At 49.2% G+C, this 19,358-nt stretch overlaps 1 protein-coding gene across 1 annotated transcript in view; it reads right to left on the reverse strand.

The window, feature by feature from the left end:
* Positions 1-19,358, reverse strand: part of Atp6v1c2 (ATPase H+ transporting V1 subunit C2) — a 35,472-nt gene that overhangs the window by 5,772 nt on the left and 10,342 nt on the right. The window contains exons 3-9 of the mRNA XM_035447457.1: positions 16,413-16,498; positions 9,442-9,536; positions 6,413-6,504; positions 3,929-4,027; positions 3,382-3,450; positions 434-526; positions 249-342 (exon numbers count right to left, since the gene is read on the reverse strand). Coding sequence (XP_035303348.1) covers positions 249-342; positions 434-526; positions 3,382-3,450; positions 3,929-4,027; positions 6,413-6,504; positions 9,442-9,536; positions 16,413-16,498 — 628 coding nt within the window. The remainder of the gene's footprint in view (positions 1-248; positions 343-433; positions 527-3,381; positions 3,451-3,928; positions 4,028-6,412; positions 6,505-9,441; positions 9,537-16,412; positions 16,499-19,358) is intronic.

The following is a 19,358-nucleotide window of genomic DNA, read 5'->3' on the forward strand; positions in this document are numbered from 1 at the left end:
CCCCTGCTATAGCTGACCAGGGACACTTTGGCATCTCACCTACTGTGCAGCAGACAAGCCCTGAGAGAGGACAGTGACCCAGGTGGTTGTGAGCTGTGTCAGAGAGTAGGGCTCAGTACATATGCCATGTGGACTAACATGTGCCTTGGCAGCATGAGCCCAGGAGATGGGGACAATGGACACTGGCCCCCGGAACATTGGAAATGTATCTCAGCTGTCTAGAGCCCCTCCCATGCCCCGGTACTCACATACTGTTGTTTCTTATCAGACAGCAACCTGGTCATCTCCTCTCTTTCTCTTTTAATTTCTTTTTCATCATAGTAAAATTCCCGGACAATGAACCTTCAAAAGAGCAGCCATCGCTGTCACTGAGAACCTGGTCAAGGCAGACTCTCCTGGGAGACTCACACTGGCCCATGGCCCACACCCTTACTTGTTTTCTTTTGCTTTAACTTTGAAATCTTCAGTCACTTTGCGGAAGAGGGTCACGGTGAAGAGGCCAGCCTCGTTGTCCTCGGCGATCAGTCTAAATGGAGAGGTGTTTATTGGCTGAATGACCTAGGGTTACTCCACTCCAGGCTCTGAGCTGAAGCTAGGCTAAGAGGAGCTCTTCTTCAGCCTCACAAGGCCATCTCCCACTGGTAGCGTCAGGTTCCCTGGGCCTGGTGGCCTATACATGGGTCCTTGCAGTCACCAGGGGCTGGGGATCAAGGGTGTCCTCACAGCTTCCTAGGTCTGGCCTTCACCACCCACCCCTCCAGGCTCAGCCTTGGAAGCTCCAGCAGAGTCTCTGGTTGGGAGTGACAGGAGGGCAGTGTCTGCTTTGTCTCATGCTCCTCAAATGACTGAGTGATCCAGCCCCCACAGGGCCTGACACCACTGCTGGCTATGCAGGTTCCAGTGAAATAAAGTGGCAGAAGCCATTCCACTTCCAATATCACGGACCCTAACTGGATATGTCATTGCCAGCATGTAACATAGGCTGCTAGAGTCACTGTTCCCAGCAACACGGGACAGTGGCCTGAGCAAGAAGTCTTAGGGGCCTAAGGCATGCCTGGTTGGCAGCTCCCCTCTCCTGTATCTTAGAGCTCACACCCATAGGAACTGCCCCTGAGCTCCAGACCTTCCCAGAATCCTTGGTGAAGGCTCTGGAGCTCTCTGAATCATGAGTGGGCTGAGATCTCTGCTCTGTGGCCCAGTGCCCTACCACACTGAATGTGGTGGTTTAGTAGGAATGGCCCCCATAGACGCATGTGTTTGAATGCCTGGCCCATAGAGAGCAGCACTATTATGAAGTGTGGCCTTGTTGGAGGAAGTGTATCACTGTAGAAGTCAGCTTTGAGGTCTCATATGCTCAAGCCAGGCCTAGTGTGGGTAGTCTCCTGTTACCTGCGGATTAAGATGTAGAATTCTCACTACCTCTCCAGTACTATATATGCCACCATGTTTCCTGCCATGACAATAATGTAAACCTCTAAACTGTAATCCAGCACCATTTAAATGTTTTCCTTTACAAGAGTGTAGTGTGGGGTTGGGGGGCTGGAAAGATGGCTCAGTGTTTCAGAGCACTGACTACTCTTTCAGAGGACCTGGGTTCAATTCCCAGAACCCACATGGCAGCTCACAACTGTCTGTAACTCCAGTTCTAGGGGAACTGATACCCATGGCAAAGCATCAATGCATATAAAATAAAAATTAATAAATTAAAAAAGAGTGGAGTGGTCATGGTATCTTATACCGCAATAAAACTGAGACACTGATTGTCCTAAAAGGATCCCAGAGGCAATCCTGAAGAACACAAGAAACCCATTTACCAGGCAGCTCCTGGCTGGTGCTACTGCCCACAAAAGATGCACCTCTTCTTCAAGCTCTTCCTCCCTTAGGACCTGAGGATGTGACTAACCTGTTCCTTGAAACCCCTCAATTTAGCTCCTGGTGGCTATCTCCTGGGAGCTGGTAGCATGTTCCTCAGGGCCAGGATGGGATGGGACAGGGTGGATGAGGGTTAGGTGGGAGAGAGTAGGATGGGTAGGCTGGGATGGGATGGTGGGTGGAATGGGGTGGGATGGGGAGGAATGGGGATGGGGAGGATGAAATGAGATGGGGTAGGTGGGGTAAGGTGGGGGGGGCCCGCTCTGGGTGCAATGTGGTGGGGCAGATCATGGAACTCATGCCACTTGTAACTCACAAGTAAATTTCTTATATGGCATACATAAAGATGCATGACTCAGGACCACAAACAAGTTCCACACAGTTAAGAGTCCCCCAGGCCCTGCCCTACTGAACTAGACATGTGTCTTCTTATCACTATGACCCTGATGGTGGCTTTTCTCATTCCCATGGCCCCTGTGACTCTGCTGTGAACTGTACCATGGCCCAGGCACCGAGACATTCCTTTCACACTTTTTTTTTTAATTCTAGATAAATGGCATGGTTCTCTATATACCTGCTGTGGTAATATGAATGGCCCCCAGAGGCTCAGATTTCTTGACTGCTTAGTCACCAGGAAGTGGCACTCCTTAAGAAGGATTAGGAGGTGTGGTCTTGTTGAAGGAAGTGTGTCTCTGGGGGTAGGCTTTGAGGTTTCAAACGTCCACATCAGTCAGTCCTAGGTGTGCATTCTCTCTCTCTCTCTCTCTCTCTCTCTCTCTCTCTCTCTCTCTCTCTCTCTCTCTCTCTGTCTCTCTGTCTCTCTGTCTCTCTGTCTCTGTGCCTGTGAATCAGGGCATAGCACCATGTGTGCCACCATGCTCCCTGCCATGATGGACTGAACCTCTGAAACAATAAGCCAGCCCCAATTAATGTTTCCTTTTATAACACTTACCTTGGTCATGATGTCTCCTCACAACAGTAAAACAGTGACTAAAACACCAGCCAACAGTTAACGTTTGCTCATTCTCCAAGTGAGCTGTGATGTGTGTGGTTGCCCTGCTCGTTTTCCATGGCAGACACAGATTCAACCCATTCCTACCCATTGTGTTTGCAGTGCTCACTTGTTCCTGGTCTGACCCCAATTGGCCACACATTGAGAATGTCCATCCTGCTAAGATTCTGTGGCCAGTCCTAGGCTGTCACTCCGTTCAGGATTTTGCTCAATAACCTCCATACCACTCCCTGTTAGGAGGGGCAGACAGATGTTTTGTAGAGAATACAGATCAGGCAGGCAGAGAACATAGAGGTTGGGCCTTCCCAGAGGAGGGACAGGGAACTGGAGCTTTGAAGGACAATGGCAGACAGGAATATCCCAAGGTGCCAGGAGAGAATTCCAGGCCACAGGAACTCAATACGCAGGTGCAGTGCTGTGAGGTGCCCCACTCTTGGCACATGTCTGGTGTTCCCCCCTCTGGGGATAAATGTAGACTAAACTGAGGTCTCACTTACTTGGTTGACCGTGGGACGACCATGTCTGATAGGGATTCATATGTCTTCTGCCATTGTGCATAGCTTGACCTGTGAGGGCGGACACAGAACTGTTGAGTGATTTGAGAAGGGAGGGCTTCTGTTGTCTCAGGAAACTGCACCTTCTCCTTAAGACCGAAAGTCTGGAGGTATAACCAGGGAGTGTCCCTGACATTACTGATGCTCCTGCCATTGCCCAGTGCCATACTGAGCCCTGTCTGCATGCAACAGTCCCAGGTCTTCCCAGTGATTGTCTGATCCTAGCCCAGGTGGCCTGGGACCAAGGGAATGGCCTTCCTATCTTCAGGTCAAAGGGAACAGTAGCACTCTCAAGCTTCTTGCGGGCACAACACAGGTGCTCAATAAATGCTCTGTCACTACTACCATCTCCCTGGCTCTGCGCCCGTGGAGACAGTGGCCCTCCATGGGTCCTGAGCAGCAATGTCTGCTGACCTGGGGGCCAGCAAGCATAGGGGGTCCACCTCACTTTACACTGAGGAGCAACCCCACCACCCTCCTTTTCACATACTTGGGGACGATGACCAGAAGGGTTATGAGATATTCTGAATCAAGTACGAAGTCTTCTTTGCTGACGATATCGCTCAGTGTCCGAGTGAAGAGGTTCCCCCTGGAAGGCAGAGGGACACTGTGTAAGCCCAGCAGAGAGGCTCGCTGACCCTGCATGCCTATAGAGTCCAGAAAAGCAGCAGGAAATGGAGCAGGCTCAGGGGAGTCTCTGAGCTGTGTGCCAGAGCCAGGTACAGCCAAATTGTAAGTGAGTACCTCCTCTTCCCTCAGTGCCAGGGAAACTGGCAGAGCCTCTGCAACTATCTCCTGTCACTCAAGGGGCTGCTGAATCTAACACCTCAGTGACCTGCACTGTCCTCAAAAGCCAACTCAGGTGCTGGTAAGGGACCTCAGGTGTCGGGCAACTAAAGTTATTCAAGTATCAGAACAGCAAGGTCTCCAAGTTGCATGGGACAGATAGGCCTAGATAGAGCTATCTCTGTGTCACTTTACAGGCCACTCACCTGAAATAGCTTTGTCTGCGCCACCAGCTCTGACTCCAGTGAAGAGCATGGTTTGGTTACCATGCAGCCCCAGAGCATGGAGGCTGCACTGTGAGCCCACTGCTTCCCACTTCCCAAGCACAGAGCCAAAGGCAAAGCCTCAAAGGCAAAAGAGAATCCCATCCTCCAAGGGGGTCTGCTCTGCTGTGTGTGCTACCACCACACAGCTGGACACAAGCCAGTGGGTCCCCTCCAGAGGCACCCTAGGCTCAGCCAGCCTGTCACCACAGCAAGCGCATTATCCTGCTAGGAGGCTTATCAGTGGTTCATAGTGCACTCAGCACAAAGCAACAAGCCCACAGGTTTGCTGAATGAGACTGTGACTTTTCAAGTGTAGAAATGGTTTCACTTTGCTTTATGTCTATAGGGCCTGAGGACATTGTGGGTGCTTTAAATGTACATCAAAAGAATAAACAGAAGAGAGAGTCAGCCTCTGATTGGTGAAGGAGGAGGAATCAGAGATCCTATGGGAGAATAGGTTGGATCAGTCACCGTTAAAGTCCCAATTCTCTGATTACACTTTTTATTCATTTAGTGTGTGTGTGTGTGTGTGTGTGTGTGTGTGTGTGTGTGTGTGTGTGTGTGTGTGTGTGAGAGAGAGAGAGAGAGAGAGAGAGAGAGAGAGAGAGCACATTTGTGGAGATCAGAAGACAACTTGCAGAAGTTAGTTCTTTCTTTCTGCCAGGGATTGAACTCAGACCATCATGCATGTGGTAGGTACCTTTACCCACTGATCCATCTTGCCAGCCACCAAACCATCTATGATGTGAGTGGGTGAACCACCATGGTCTGGACCTCAGGCTTAGGCAACTAGTGCCCACCTGACTCATACCCACCACTGCTCATGCCCAGTTACCTGGAGATGGAGTCCGACAACTGAAACTGACTTTCTAAGCTCAGTCCATCTGTGTTCCCATCCCTACCCCATCCCCACTGTTGGACATCAGCCTGCATTCCCTCTCTGCTTGGATTTGGGGTTGTTTTGTCTGATTGAATGATTGAATGCTTTCTTGGAACAATGAGCTTTCTTAGAAGTAGAACACAAGGTCAAAGCAGAAACCCTTTGGCTTCATACAGGACTCATACAGTACCCTGCAGGGAAGCTTACATGGCAGTTTTAGTGTTTGTGTCATGGCCGTGGCAGAGCCACTGGGTCAGGTATGGGACCTTCCACTTAAGGACTCATGTTGATGCTTAAAATTTCTCTGGGTTTGGAGCATTTCTCATTTTGCATTTTCAGGTTAGGAATGGTCAATCTGTTTTCTTTTACGACTAGGAAAGCTGGCCCAGGGAAGATTCAAGAGGGAAGCTTAAGTAAGAGGTACCAAACAGAGAGAGGCTCTGAGCTCCTGGGCCACTGGCTTTTCTGGACTCAGACTCAGGATCTAGAGGTGAGTGCTCCCGTCTCACTTGGGAGCTTGCCTTGCTCCTCCCTCACTACCATCCCCCAAATAGTCTTTGGTGGTCCTGAGCTTACTTTTCTATTGATTCCACCACTGTGGAGCCTGGTCTGAGGGGGCCTGAACAACCCATTCTCTTCATAAAACCAGCAAATAGTCAGGGCACCTGAGGTCCTGCAGCTGCACACCAGGGGCTTTCTATGATCCAGCCTGGGCAGCTGCCATGATCCTATCTGTATAAGGAGGTCTGGGCTCTAACAGCAACCCCAGCCCCCTCTCAGTGAGAGACCAGAGCAGTCTCCCTAGAGCCTCATACTGGATAAGGATGGGGGCAGAAGGAAAGAAGGAATGAGCAGGAAGCTCCTCCGTGTTCACGGACAACGGTGTGTATGCCACCCTGCCTGGCTCTGTCCTCTTCGTCTGCCCCAGGTTTCTAGCACACAGCTCCAACTGTCCACAGCCATGGGAAGGTAAGAGTAGAGGATGCCCCCACCAGCCCCCATCAGATGCATGCACAAAGAATGCAATGGGTGTGGTACGCACGTGGACTTCTTCTCCAAGTTCTCCAGGTTGGCCTTCAGAACACTGTATGCGGCCGTGCGGGACTTCAGATCTGTCTCGATTTGTGCCAGTTGCTGAGAGGGAGGGGGGGAGAGACGCTCCTGGTGACCTTGAGGAGTTAGTGAAACTCTTCAAAACCTGGCCAAGCATCCATGGGACACCTAACAACAGTGACCAAGGCAGCCACTGGGGCTCATTCCTGTAATTCCAGCACTTTGGGAGGCAGAGGCAGGCAGATCAGTTCAAGACCATTGGAGTCTTGAACTCACAGCTACACAGTTGATTGGAGGCCTAGGCTATGCGAAACCCTGTCTCAAGATAAAGAAAGAAACAGAAGAAAACCAGCAACCTGCCTGCTCACCAAGGTGGCCCCATCTGTCTCCCTCCTGACTATCCCAAACCCCCAGCACCTGGGCCTCATAGTCAGACCCCACATGGGGAAGTGGGTGGAGATAACCTTCCAGGTGCCAGCCTCACAGCGTGCCCAGTGTCACACACTAGCTTGGGCTCCTTCCCAGCAAGTGATGCTGACTTCCAGGCGCTGGCTACCTCTGCCTGGGGGGGGGGGGGGGCAGCCCATGACCTATTCTGTCTTCCATGCTAACTCTCCATGCTCAGCTTCCCAACCATCTACCTCTCGGGCTTGACTGAGCCTCCTCCCCTGCAGGGCACAGTAACTGAGCACCTCTGTTCCCTGCCTTGGACTCCCCATCTACTCAACAGGGGAGAATTCCATCCTTAGGAAGGCCCCAAGGATAGTTGGCCACAGTGAAGAGTAGTTCAAGACTGTGCTAAATAAGCTTTCTGAGTTCAAAGGGCAGTGAGTGATTGAGAGCCACAGTGAGTCCCTCCCAGGGGCTGAGCTCTGTGGTAATTTAAGGACAGTTCTGCCCTCCAAGGGCTCACAGCAGACCTGGCCCTGCAAAGACACAGCATGACAGTGAGCACTGCCCTGCAGCCATAACCACAAACAGGTGGCTGTGTATTTGATCATGCATGGCTGTGTGTCAGCTGACAGCAGCAGTGGGTACTTCAGAGTCTGTAAGCCCAAAACAAGTCGTCTGGCTATCCCTTGGTATGGCAATGGGATGTGATGAGGGTGTCTCTGCCTGACACTGTGTGTCCATGCTGTAGGGCAGTGCATGCTTCTGCTGGGGGAGATGTTAAGAATCATGAGATGAAATCAGGTAAACCATGGAAGTTCCGAGTTTAAATACTCAGAATAGACATTCAAAGAGGAGAGCATTCCCAAGAAGTTAAAAAAAAAAAATCCACAGAGTTCCATGTGCCTTGCAAGGTTTCCTTTACTGATGGCATCTCCCTGCATAACTAGGCTGCACAGCTATGCCATACACTTGGACCACACCACACACCACACTCAAGTTGCTGCCATGCCATATGACTACAGGACAATGTGTTATACAAACTGAACAAAGCCGTAAGCTACTTCAGAAGAACAAGGCAAGGACAGGGCTGATAAACAAGGTTTTGAGGCAGTGCGGACTAAAGACCCAGTCTTCCCCAACCTCTGTCCTGCTAGCCTGCAGGAGCTGGCTCCCTGTGGATGGGGAGTGGAGCCATGCACACTGCACACCGTGTGGGATCTGATCTCCTGACCCTCACCCCCCCCCAGTCTGCTGCTGCTTCAATAGCTGTGCACTTGGGTACCCTGAACTAGAGGAGAGCCAGCTCTCCTCTGACTCCACTGCTCTCCAACTTCCCCCGAGCCAGGTCCAATGTCCCTGGGACTCAGAACCCCCAGTTGGCATGCCAACCTCATAAAAATCTGTGTCCTCTGGCTCAGTGGTGGACATGTGTGATGCTCTCCTAAAAGCCATCCTGGTACAACGCCCTGGGCTGCCCCTACTAGAAGCACCTTTGAGAACCTCTGCCTGATTGTCTTGGGAGGATATGTAACCCCAAGGAGCCACACCCAGATTCCCAAGAGACCTGAAGTAGAAAAGGACTCAAAGCCACCCTTCCTGCCCTGACCTGCCTATCGCCCTCAGGGAAGCTCAGCTACTTAGAGAACAGGGTGGCTTTGTTCAGTATAGAGCTGGGATCTCCCCAGTCACTGGTCCAGCCAGAGACATGACATATAAGGGGTTGTGTACACATCAGCAATAGGGAGGACAGTCAACCTTCACCCATGGTGAAGGCACATAGAAGTCACCTTGGCTATGGGATGCCCACAATGTCCCTGCAGTTCCCTGTGCTATGGAGATTGTATCCAGTGTAAGCTGGAGACCATGGCTTAATAGATGGCACCGTGTCATGGGACTGTTTGTTGTCACAAGATACTTAGGGGATGAGCTGGCACAATGTGACTGAGGGGTGGGGTTTCTAAGCCACACTGTCTTCTAAAGCAATGAGGTTTTGCAAACCATTTCCCAAGAGAGCCAGGCCTGGTGCCCAAGCCCTGTGATTCCAGCTGCTAAGGAGGCTGAGGCAGAAGGATAAAAGGTTTAAGTCTAGCTTGAGTTATAGGATTAGTTCAAGGCCAGTCTGGGAAATTTAGTGAGACCCTATCTCAAAATAAAAATTAAAAGAGGGCTATGGTAGAATGCTTAGTATGTGAAAGGCTCTGGGTTCCACATCCAGTACCACAAAATCAATCAATCATCCAAGGAGCATGGGGTCCCCACATGCATGGTGAGGGAGGTGAGACTAAGCCTTCCCTCCATAGTTTTTGAATTACAGTAGGGGAGTGAAATGAATTATGGTTTGGGGTCAGAACATAAGGGCCTCAGACCTCCCCCTCCCCCCCCCACCCCACCCCCCATGAACTCTCCTGTGAGATTACAGCCAGTTCTATGGATGACAGGGACAGGAAACAAGTACACTAAAGTCTCTCCTGAGTTCTAACCTTAACCCAGGGCATGGTAAGAGGAACCTACTCTGGGTCACTCATGGGGCTAAGATTCCAGCACTTTGCCTTCTACCTTGTCAGAGTCCCAACTCCACGTATGTCACCTCATGTGGTCAGATGTCTCCAAGCAGACTCTCCTCACCTTGGCCAGTGTGTCCACCACGCTCACCAGTGGCTGCTTGGCAGGATATTTGGCCATGTCCCACTCGAAGTGCGTCACAAAGGATGTCAAGTCAACTGGAAGAGCAAAGACTAACTTGAACCCAGAACCAAATCAAGGGAGACAAGGGAGCTTGTTGTTCACACCAAAGAAGCAGTCAGGGAGAAGCTAAAGAATAGGCGCAGGCTCCAGAAGTGCGCATGTTCCATGCAGGAGCAGTTCAGAGCCAGTGGAAGGCATCAGCTTGCCATCATATACCCTAAAGCTGAGGTGCAACATGAGCCCCAAGCTCTCCTTTTGCAGTTTTCACCTGGAGCTTGCTATGAAGCCTGCTCTTCCTAGAGATTGAAACCAACAAGGTGACATCCTGTGGCCACTGGTAACTTCTCCACCTGCAACAGTTGCTGGTCTACCCTCCCTGGCTGGGTCACCAGTCTGTTTTGAGTCATCCAGAAGGCACACCAAAAAGCATCAAACTAGGCCCCCAGCCACCCAGCCATGGCCTGTCACGGGTGCCACCTGCTGAGGGAGAGTCCCCTGCTTCTTGAGCCCCAACAAGAGCAAGTCAATGTTAACCCACATCATCCACTTTAAGGGGGACATGTCACAGTGCAGCCACACCCTGGAACTTGCTTGTCACTGGCTTTCCCACCTGGAACCATGGGCATCATTCCACATGTGCCTGTTGAAGTCTAGAGTGAACAGAATGTACCAGTGTTTTCACTGAAACCAAACAAATTACATGGCAAAGCAGGGTGTTCCTGCCTACCCTAGCCAGCTGTGCTGTAGAGGAATAGGGGGAGCTGAAGATGGTTCAATTGGACTGACACATTTTAATCCAAGGAGCCTGGCTGATCATGATATTTAGAGTAGATTTTTTTTTGTATGTTTGTTTCTTTGAGACAGGGTCTCACGGTGTAGCTCTGGCTGTCCTGGAACTCGCCATGTACACCAGGCTGGCCTTGAACTTGCAGAGATCTGCCTGTCTCTGCTTTCCAGTGGAAGGATTACAGGTGTGTGCCACCATGCTCAACTGTGATACTTAGTCTTCATTGTCAATTGACCCAATCTAGAGTGACCTGGGAGGGGGGGTCAGTGAAGGACTGTCTGGATCAGGCTGGCCTGTGGGTGTGTCTGTGGGAAGCCCCACCCACTGTGGGTGGCACCACTCCCTCAGCTGGGGTCCTGGGCTGAGTAAGTGTGGAGAGGAAATTGAGCAATTGAGCATGAGAAGCACACACGCATTCCTCCCTCTCTGCTCTCGACTGTGGATATGACTAGTGGCTTCACGTTCCTGCCTTTACTTTCCTTCAGTGACACACCGTGACCTTCAATTTTCAGTAAAACAAATCCTTTCTCTCTTAAAGTTGCTTCTGTAGTTTTCTTTTTATTATCCCAAATGAAACCAGGACATTGGCTTAAGCCCCAGATCCCAAGCAAGAGAGGAACTGAGTCAGTATTCCTACCTGAGAAAGTGGTCAGAGCAATCACCTCGAAGACTTGCTTGTTTTGTTTTGAGACTGTCCCACTATACACTGCTAACTAGCCTGGGACTCAGGATTTAGACCAGGCTGTACTCAAACTGACAGAGATCCTCTGCTCCCAGATGGTGAGATTCCAGGTTCGATTACTCTTATACTCCACATATCCAGAAATAACATGGGAGCATGTTATTTCTTCTTCACCCTCTTTTTTCTTTCTCTTTATTCTTTTTTGTTTGTTCATTTTTGTTTTGTCATTTGAGACAGGGTTTCTCTGTGCAACAGCCTTAGGTGTCCTGGAACTTACTTTGTAGACCTCTGCCTCCTGAGTGCTGGGATTAAAGACGTGTGGGCCACCACCACCCAGCTTTTACTCCTTTGGAGATGGGGATTTCTTTTTGTGGCTCAGGCTGGCCTGGAACTCCTGGGTCCAAGTCATCCTCCTGCACCAGTATCCGGAATGACAGACGGGTATGCAACCCCACACTTTCCAAGGTGGACTTGCCACTGCAGGTTCTGTGCGTGCCAGCCCTTCCCTGAGTATGCTTGTCCTTATGCACATGGAAAGAACTTCCCAACAGTCAACTTTGCCTGTGTATGGAGTCTGGCTCCCTGCTGTTGGGACTCCAAGACAAACACCCTTCCTACCCAGCCTCGAGTGCTCATACGTGTGTCAGGGACAGTTAGGTAAACAGCGGGGAGAGATAATACCAGGCTCCTAGGGAAGTCACCATGGTTACAATTGGACAGGAACCCTGAAGAAGCTGATAGACAGTGGCTGCCTATGTGGCTGTGAGAGTGTCAAGTGACCCAAGGACTGGTGGTCCCATTGTGGGAAGGCGTTAGGAGTCTAGATGAAGTTGATGGAGCAGAGAGGTGGGCAGAGCTAGGAGAGACCAGGTGTGAGGTCACATCTGGACCTCCATGCTTGGAACTGGTCATGAAGAAACAGGACAGGATTACACAGTGGAAGAGTCCATGTTGGGAGTGGACAGAAGCCAGTGAGGATTTGGGAGAGGGGAAAGCTGAGATGGACAAGAAGCTCTGGGGGCAGAGAGGAGGGGACCCACTCAGCAGGATTCAGGGACAGTGACACACAGAGCATGAAGTGACACCCAAATTCCTAGGTTGGGTAGCTAGGTGAAGGGAAGAATAGTCATTAACCTGAGGACCATGGAGCAGTGGAAGGAACAGGATGGAGAGGATGAATTCAGTTTGAGGCAAGCCCAACTTTGATGCATAGATGCATTAATCCCCAAGAAGATGGGAACCAAAGGGGATTCAAGAGGGAAGTGGCCCTACTACTTAACCAGCAGGAATGCCTTAAGATAACAGTGATGATGTGCCAACCAGTAAGGAGCTGTGGACTTGTGGGTTACCTTGGGCCGGGATACATGAATCATCTCATCTGATTGACTCTTCAGCCTATTAAGGGATGTCATTATCTCCATGAGGCAACTCTAGCACAGAATAAGTTATGTAAGCTGCATTACAGCAGGAACAAATGACACAGAGCATCACATGATACCCTGCCCCTCACAAAGGAAGGGTCCTTGGTCCCTCTCCCCATTATGTCCAACTATCAAGGGTCCAGCTATATTGCAGGAAGAAGGAGCCCCCTTCACAAGATCTACCTTCTTGGGCTTTTTTCCAGAGTGAAGACTTGGAAGGGGCTTGTGAGAGAACCTCTGTTGGATGTTTAACCACACTGGTGTTAGAAATTTACACAGTACCTTGGCCTGTGACAAAAGAATCTCTAAGATGTTGGAGGCAGGACACCTGGTGGGATTTGTGCTCTTGAAAAGGGACATCAGAGAGCCCAGGCTCACTGCCTCCCCACATGTACCCAAGGAAAGACTGTTTGATGACCCAGACTGTGGCTACCCATAACCAGGTGGAATCCTCATTAGAACCTGAAACACCTGGCCATGTGTGGTGGTGCACAGCCATAATCTCAACTCCCAGGAGGCTAAAGCAGAAAGTTCTCTTTGAATTTGAGCCTAGCCTGAACCACATAGTGAGTTCTAGGCCAGCCTGGGCCACAGAATGAGGCAGTGCTATGGAAGCTTCCTTGTGTATGGAACTGTGATGGTGGTCCAATTGGACTGATAAATACTAGTATAGGCTTTGGCATTAGGACAAGCTTTGTCATTCCCATGACCCAAAAGCTAAACAAGGTCACATGAGGCCTCTCAAGAGGCAGCAATGCTAACTGTTGGGAGAGCTTTGGGCAAGAAAAAGAACTCCCACTGGTGACCTCAAGCTTTTCCTGAAGGTGGGGAACTAGCAGCCAGGACAGATGTCAGGGTGATGTGTTTTCAGGGCACTCCCTCTCCACCCTCCCTGTCACCTGCAGCATCCTGGAGACCTTCCACCCAGGCTAAGTAGTGCTCAGCCTCTCAACTGCTCTCCCAGCTGCTCTGAACAGTCAATGCTGCTCTGAGCTTCCCCCACACCCCGTGTCTCCAGAGACCATCACAGGACCCCACAGAACCAAGCATTCCATAGAATGCTCAGGACACTGACAGCCGCACTCATCACAGCCAAGATGACCATGGGAATTTACATGCTATAGGCTGACAAGCAGAGACACACTTCAGAGCAAACTCTGCTCTTTATTCCTTGTCACCAAACACAAGGCTCCCATGACTTTCACTCTTAGGAGAGCATGTTCCACTGCAGGGCGCAGGGTACTGTAGGTCTCTCTCCCACCAGCCCGTGAATGCCAGGGGCACCAGGAGTATGACAGTGGTCTCCTGAAGGCCTCTGGCTTGGTGGCTATGCTCTCTTCTGCCTCTTTCCTTTCTCATGTGTCCCACTTCAAAGCTAGCCCTGAACACTAACATTTGCTCCAGACCACAACCTGCAAGTCCTTCCCTTTCTATACCTTGGGCAGGCGTATCACTCCAGAGTGGCCTCTGCCACCCCAGCCTTCCTGCCCTCTCAAAACACACACCCCACAGGTGGCTGTCTCTTGAGCAACATCTGAAGAACCAAGCCAAAGCCTTGCCAGCATACAGGATTATGACTTCATGGGCGGCAGCCCAATGCCTGCCTAGCCAGACAGGTCTTCCACAGCCCAAGCCGGACATGTGTGTATCTGCTCTGCTTCTGCCAGATCCACATGGGTCTAGGACTTACCATGCTCCACACAGTTAGTGGCAAAGACAAACAAAAGCAAAAGACACCAAGCAAAGCTAAGAACCTAGACAGAGGCTGTTGCTAAGTTCTTTTGCAAGTGAGAAAAGCAAGCCCCAGAAAGCCGACTGGTCGAGATGGACAGCGCATGGCATGTCCAGGGCTGACCCCTTCAAGTCTTTATGATTATACATCAATGCCCCAAATTCTGTCACAGGATTAAAGCCCCATGCACAGAACAACAGAGAGCTCTAGGAAACGCTGTCCCCAGTCTGAGAGTACCTTGCAGAAGAGCATCCTCTGGGAAAGTCTGAGTTGAATGAAGTTTAGAAAGGTCTCTTGACCCTTGCTAGGCTTCCTGGGAGGTGTCAAGACAAAGGTATACACTTAAGGTTGGGCTGATACTGTAGGCATTGCCTCACCATGCTGGCAGGCCTTTGGCAGGGTTGGTTCATAGAGAATGCTCAGAAATAGCCTTGGAAGTGATTGGGACTAACCAACAGATATGTGGCAGGGGCCTCAAAATAATGGCACATGCTGAACAAGCAACAAAGACCAAGTTTCCTCATCCCTTAGTGTGTTCTGCCTTGGAAACAGTACATCCAGACAGGTTGGATCCCACATAGAACGACGCCTACATTTAAGTGGCATCAACTTGGAGTTGAAAGCTAAGTGGATGGGTTTGTTTGCTTTTCAGGGTTGGTTTGGTGCAGTGTTGGGGTGGAGCTCAGGGTCTGGTGCTTTGATAGGTAAACACTGCCCATGAGCCATATTCCCAGCCCTGGGATGTGGTAAGCATTTTGATCAGCATTTTAGTGTATGCTTAAATAAAACATAAACATCCCAAGTGCTGGGATGACAGGTGGTAGTACACACCTGTCATCCTAACACTCGGGAATGGAAACAAGATGGCCAGAAGTTCAAAGTCACCCTCAGCTATACAGTGAGCCTTAGCTAGCCTTGACCACATGATCTCAAAACAAAAAAAACATGAAATAATATTACTTGATTTTTTCATTCTGTGGGTTACAGCAGATTAGAGAAAACACTATGCCAACGGTTCTTTCTAACAACTACACCAGGAGTGGCCTGTTCTAGAAGACTACTAATCCATGAGCCACATGAAGCAAGACCTGGCTGAGCTGGCATCCTTACAGAGCAGGCGGATCACCAGAGACAGGCCTAAAGGCCAGGCAGAGAACACACAAAAAGATGCCGAAGTTCACCCCAAACTCCATTTCCAAGAAACATGCAGGTTTCTCAGGAGACGCAAAGAGGACAGAAGGGAGACAGGGGTGAAACAACTGTGAACTGCATCGTCTGGGTATGGTGACCAAGCTCGAAAGTGGTTTCTTGAGAAACTGTAGAAGCCTGATCACTGTACCCCTACGACCAGCCTGGGCCCCACCCTCCCAGAGACATGCAGCGGCACACTGGGCATGTGCACAGCAAACAAGACACAACCTACTCTTTAAACACCTCATCTTTTCCTTCAGACCTGGAACATAATATAAGATGGGGTCATTAAACCGCAAAGACCTGGAATGTTACAAGATGGGGGTCGTTAAACCACAGAGACATGCAGCTCCAGGTTTAGAATGGCCAATTTAAACCAGTAAAAGACTTCAGACATTTTCAGGTGGCACGCCTGTGTATTCATATATGCTATTTATCCCAAATGATGTAACTGTAAATATGTATGCTCTCATTTCAACAAATATGTAAAGAGTCAAGGTTAATTCTCTCTACAGATATATAAATATTTAATTTTAGAGTTTCAAAGTGTCCCAAGTTTTGTTTCAAGTGTGGTTTTGTTGTTTTGGTTTGGTTTGGGGTATTTTTTGCTTTTATAAATATTTTGAGACAGAGTCTTAGATAGCCCAGGCTGGCCTTGAACTTATTAAGTATCTCAGGATGTCCTTGAACACCTGATTTTCTTGCCTCTACTTCCCCAGTAATAGGATTGCAGGTGTGTGCCACCATGCCTGGGCTTCAAAGTCTCCATGTTTTTGCTACACATTTAAAATACAGCCCAAATGGCTTATGCACATTTAACAGCCAAAACAGCACTGGGGTATCTGAATATATGTCCATAAGCATGGGAAGCCAAAACTTTGGAATGGGAACATTCCATATGAAGTATTTTTGACGTGACCCTGCTACCTGTGGTTAGAGGCATTTCTTGCTTGGCAAAAAAATGATAAGTGGGTGGAGATATGTGAGATTTCCCACAAATGGGATGGTAAGGCCTAACAGACCTGGATATTCAGAGCTCCCACTGTGGGCATCATGAGAGACACAGCGCCTGAGGAGAAGAGACCTTGGTGGACCTACCTCCATTAGCCAGGAGGTTCTCATGGACTTTGCCCTTGGAGTCTTCCATGACCTCCACCACGCTCTGCGCCATTCTCTTTATGAGGCTAGGGGAGAGAAGAGAGAGCAAGTGAAGTCGAGGAGCTGCCTGCAGGACAACGCCACCCGTCCTCCTGGCAAAGAAAGGAGCCCTTGAAGCCACTGGGGGCAGCAGTTTGGCAATCTTAAGGAGAGACTTAAAACATTAAGAACCTTTGAACCAGTCATTCCACTTCTGGGAAACCATCTTGAGGAAACAGGAAAGAACCCAGAAAAGCTCTCTGAATAAAAAGATGTTCTTTGCAGCAGGGCTGCTGACAATAAGAAGCTGGAAGCAGCCGGAAGGTTCAACAATAGAGGATTGTTTGAGGGATGGTCTACACAGCTCAGGGATTATTAGGCAGCCGTTGAAAATGAGGTTTACAAAGAATTTCAAATACCGTGGAACAAGGCACGCATTATAACGTCAGATGGAAAAAAAACAAAAACAAGACAGAAACTTTGTAAGACAATTGCTGGCTGTGCTATGGGCAAATATTTCTACTTGGTATTTTTCTAGTATAATCTGGTATTGATTTTATAGAAATGTTAAACCTTGGGCCTCCAGTAAACATACCAAATATATATCATATATCAAGCCATATACCAGATCACAGATGGAAGATGAAATATGTTCCCTTTCATTTCCTCTCTCTCTCTCTCTCTCTCTCTCTCTCTCTCTCTCTCTCTCTCTCCCTCTCTCTCTCTCTCTCTCTCTCTCTCTCTCTCTCTCTCTCCCTCCCTCCCTCCCTCTCTCACTCATCCTCCAACTGATACAAGGTCTCCTGTACCCCAGGATGCCCCCAAACTCACTATGTAGCTAATGATGAACTTAAATCTCTGATCCTCTTGTTTTTGCCTGCCCAGGACTGGGAATACAGCCATGTACCCTGTGTCCACTTTCTGTGTTGCTGGGGACTGAACTCAGGGACTTGTGCATGCTACACAAATATTCTACCAACTGAGCTATGTCCCCAGCTCCAAGGTCCTCCGTTATTGAAGGTATAAGTCCCATTGGCCATGCATAGTATGGTACCTTGGGCCTGACATAGAAACTGAGGCAAATGAACCACTAAAAGACCCTGTTGTTGAAAGCAAGAAAGGGAAAGAAGGTAAACATGCTTTCTTGACCATCGAAGTAATCAGGGCTGATGCAAGGATAAAGTAGTTTTAACTGAACAACCAGAGCACTTGCCTAGCATGTGTGAGGCCCTAGTTTTGATTCCATCACTGCTTTAAAAGATATAAATAAATAATTGAATGAACCAGGCTAGAGATACAGCTCAAATACTTGCCTAGTAGGTAAAGCTCTGGTTCAATCCCTAGCACCACAAAGAATACAAAATGCCAACTCTCAGGAAGTGGAAGCAGGAGGTTCAGAAGTTCAAAGTCATCCCTGACTACTTAACAAGTTTGAGGCCAGCCTGAGGTACACAAAACCCTGTCTCAAAAATAAGTAGTAAGGTCAGGCATAATGGCATATGCATTTAATCACAGCATTCGTGAGGGAGAGGAAGGTGATCTTCTTCAGTTCGAGGCCAGTCTAGTCCACACAGCAAGTTCCAGGCCTGCCAGTGAGACCTAGCCTCAAAAAAAGGGGGGGGAGGGGGGTGCTTGAAGAGTGGCACTGACTGTTCTTCCAGAGGACCTGAGTTCAAGTTCCAGCATCTACATGGCAGCTCACAACTGTCTGTCACTCCACCTCCAGGGGATCCAACACCTTCACACAGACATACATGCAACCAAACCACCAATGCACATAAAATAAAAATCATTAAAAAGAGTTTTTAAAACATATATAAATAAAATTTTGTTTTTGTTTTTTGAGACAGGGTTTCCCTGCATTGCTTTGGAGCCTGTCCTGGAAGCTGTGTAGACCAGGCTAGCTTTGAACTCACACAAATCCAACTACCTCTGCCTCCCAAGTGCTGGGATTAAAGGCATGTGCCACCAACACCTGGCAAATAAAATGTTTTAAAAGAATGACTGTTGTCATCCAAGTACAGGAAACACACTAAGTAGGCATTCTTCCAGAGTCTACCTCCCACTTGGGTCAAGTGTGCTCCTTTGATAACCAGCTCTCATCTGTAGGAGTCTAGGTGTCAATTGCTCTGTAATCATTGTCTTAGCCTCACAAGAATTCTGGGAAGTTGAGTATTATCCCACCTCTTAGATGGGAAAACTAAAACAATGTGTTCCTATCAAGTGGCTGCAAGTTGGCTTCAAAGACAAAGTTCTTAGCCAGGAGGTCATGCTGCATTCTCGACAGTCACTGTGACCTGCCTTATATTTAAATGCCTCCCAGCATAGTGTGCCTGCCTCTCTTTGATTGATAGTAAACAGTCTCACTGCAGAGAGCCCTAGCCACAAACCTAACTGAGCTGTTTTCTAGGCCTTGGACTGGGGTGGTACCGACAGCATCCCAGTCTTCTTTATGGAGTGAAGGATGCATTCCCAAGCATTTGCTATGAGAGAGACGAGCTTTAGGTGTCTGGCTGACTTCTCTGGGTTCTCTGCCCTCTGGCTCCCAGGTGGGTTCAGCAGATCAAAGGGAGACCAAATGTTCAGTCTGCTTCCCTCCGGCAGAGATCTCAGCTCCTGCAGCCTCAGGCTTGTGTCTCAGGCCAGGCCCAGTCATTGTCCCTTAAACTCTGCCACATTCCCATGGTACTTTGGGCCTCTTCACCACAAGACCTCCAGTTACCCTAAAATGAGTGTGTTTCCCTCCTGCCATTTTCTGATTCATTAAGGAAATTTTATACACTGACTAAGCAACTATTGTGCACCAGGCAGTATTAGATGCTGCAGACTAAGAAAAGTCCCTGATGTCACAGAACTTCAGTTTCAGTGCTGTTGGAAGTTCCTTTTCTTACGAAAATCACCATAGTA

Source organism: Cricetulus griseus, chromosome 7 (assembly GCF_003668045.3).
Source record: "Cricetulus griseus strain 17A/GY chromosome 7, alternate assembly CriGri-PICRH-1.0, whole genome shotgun sequence".
NCBI classification, from domain to species: Eukaryota; Metazoa; Chordata; class Mammalia; order Rodentia; family Cricetidae; genus Cricetulus; species Cricetulus griseus.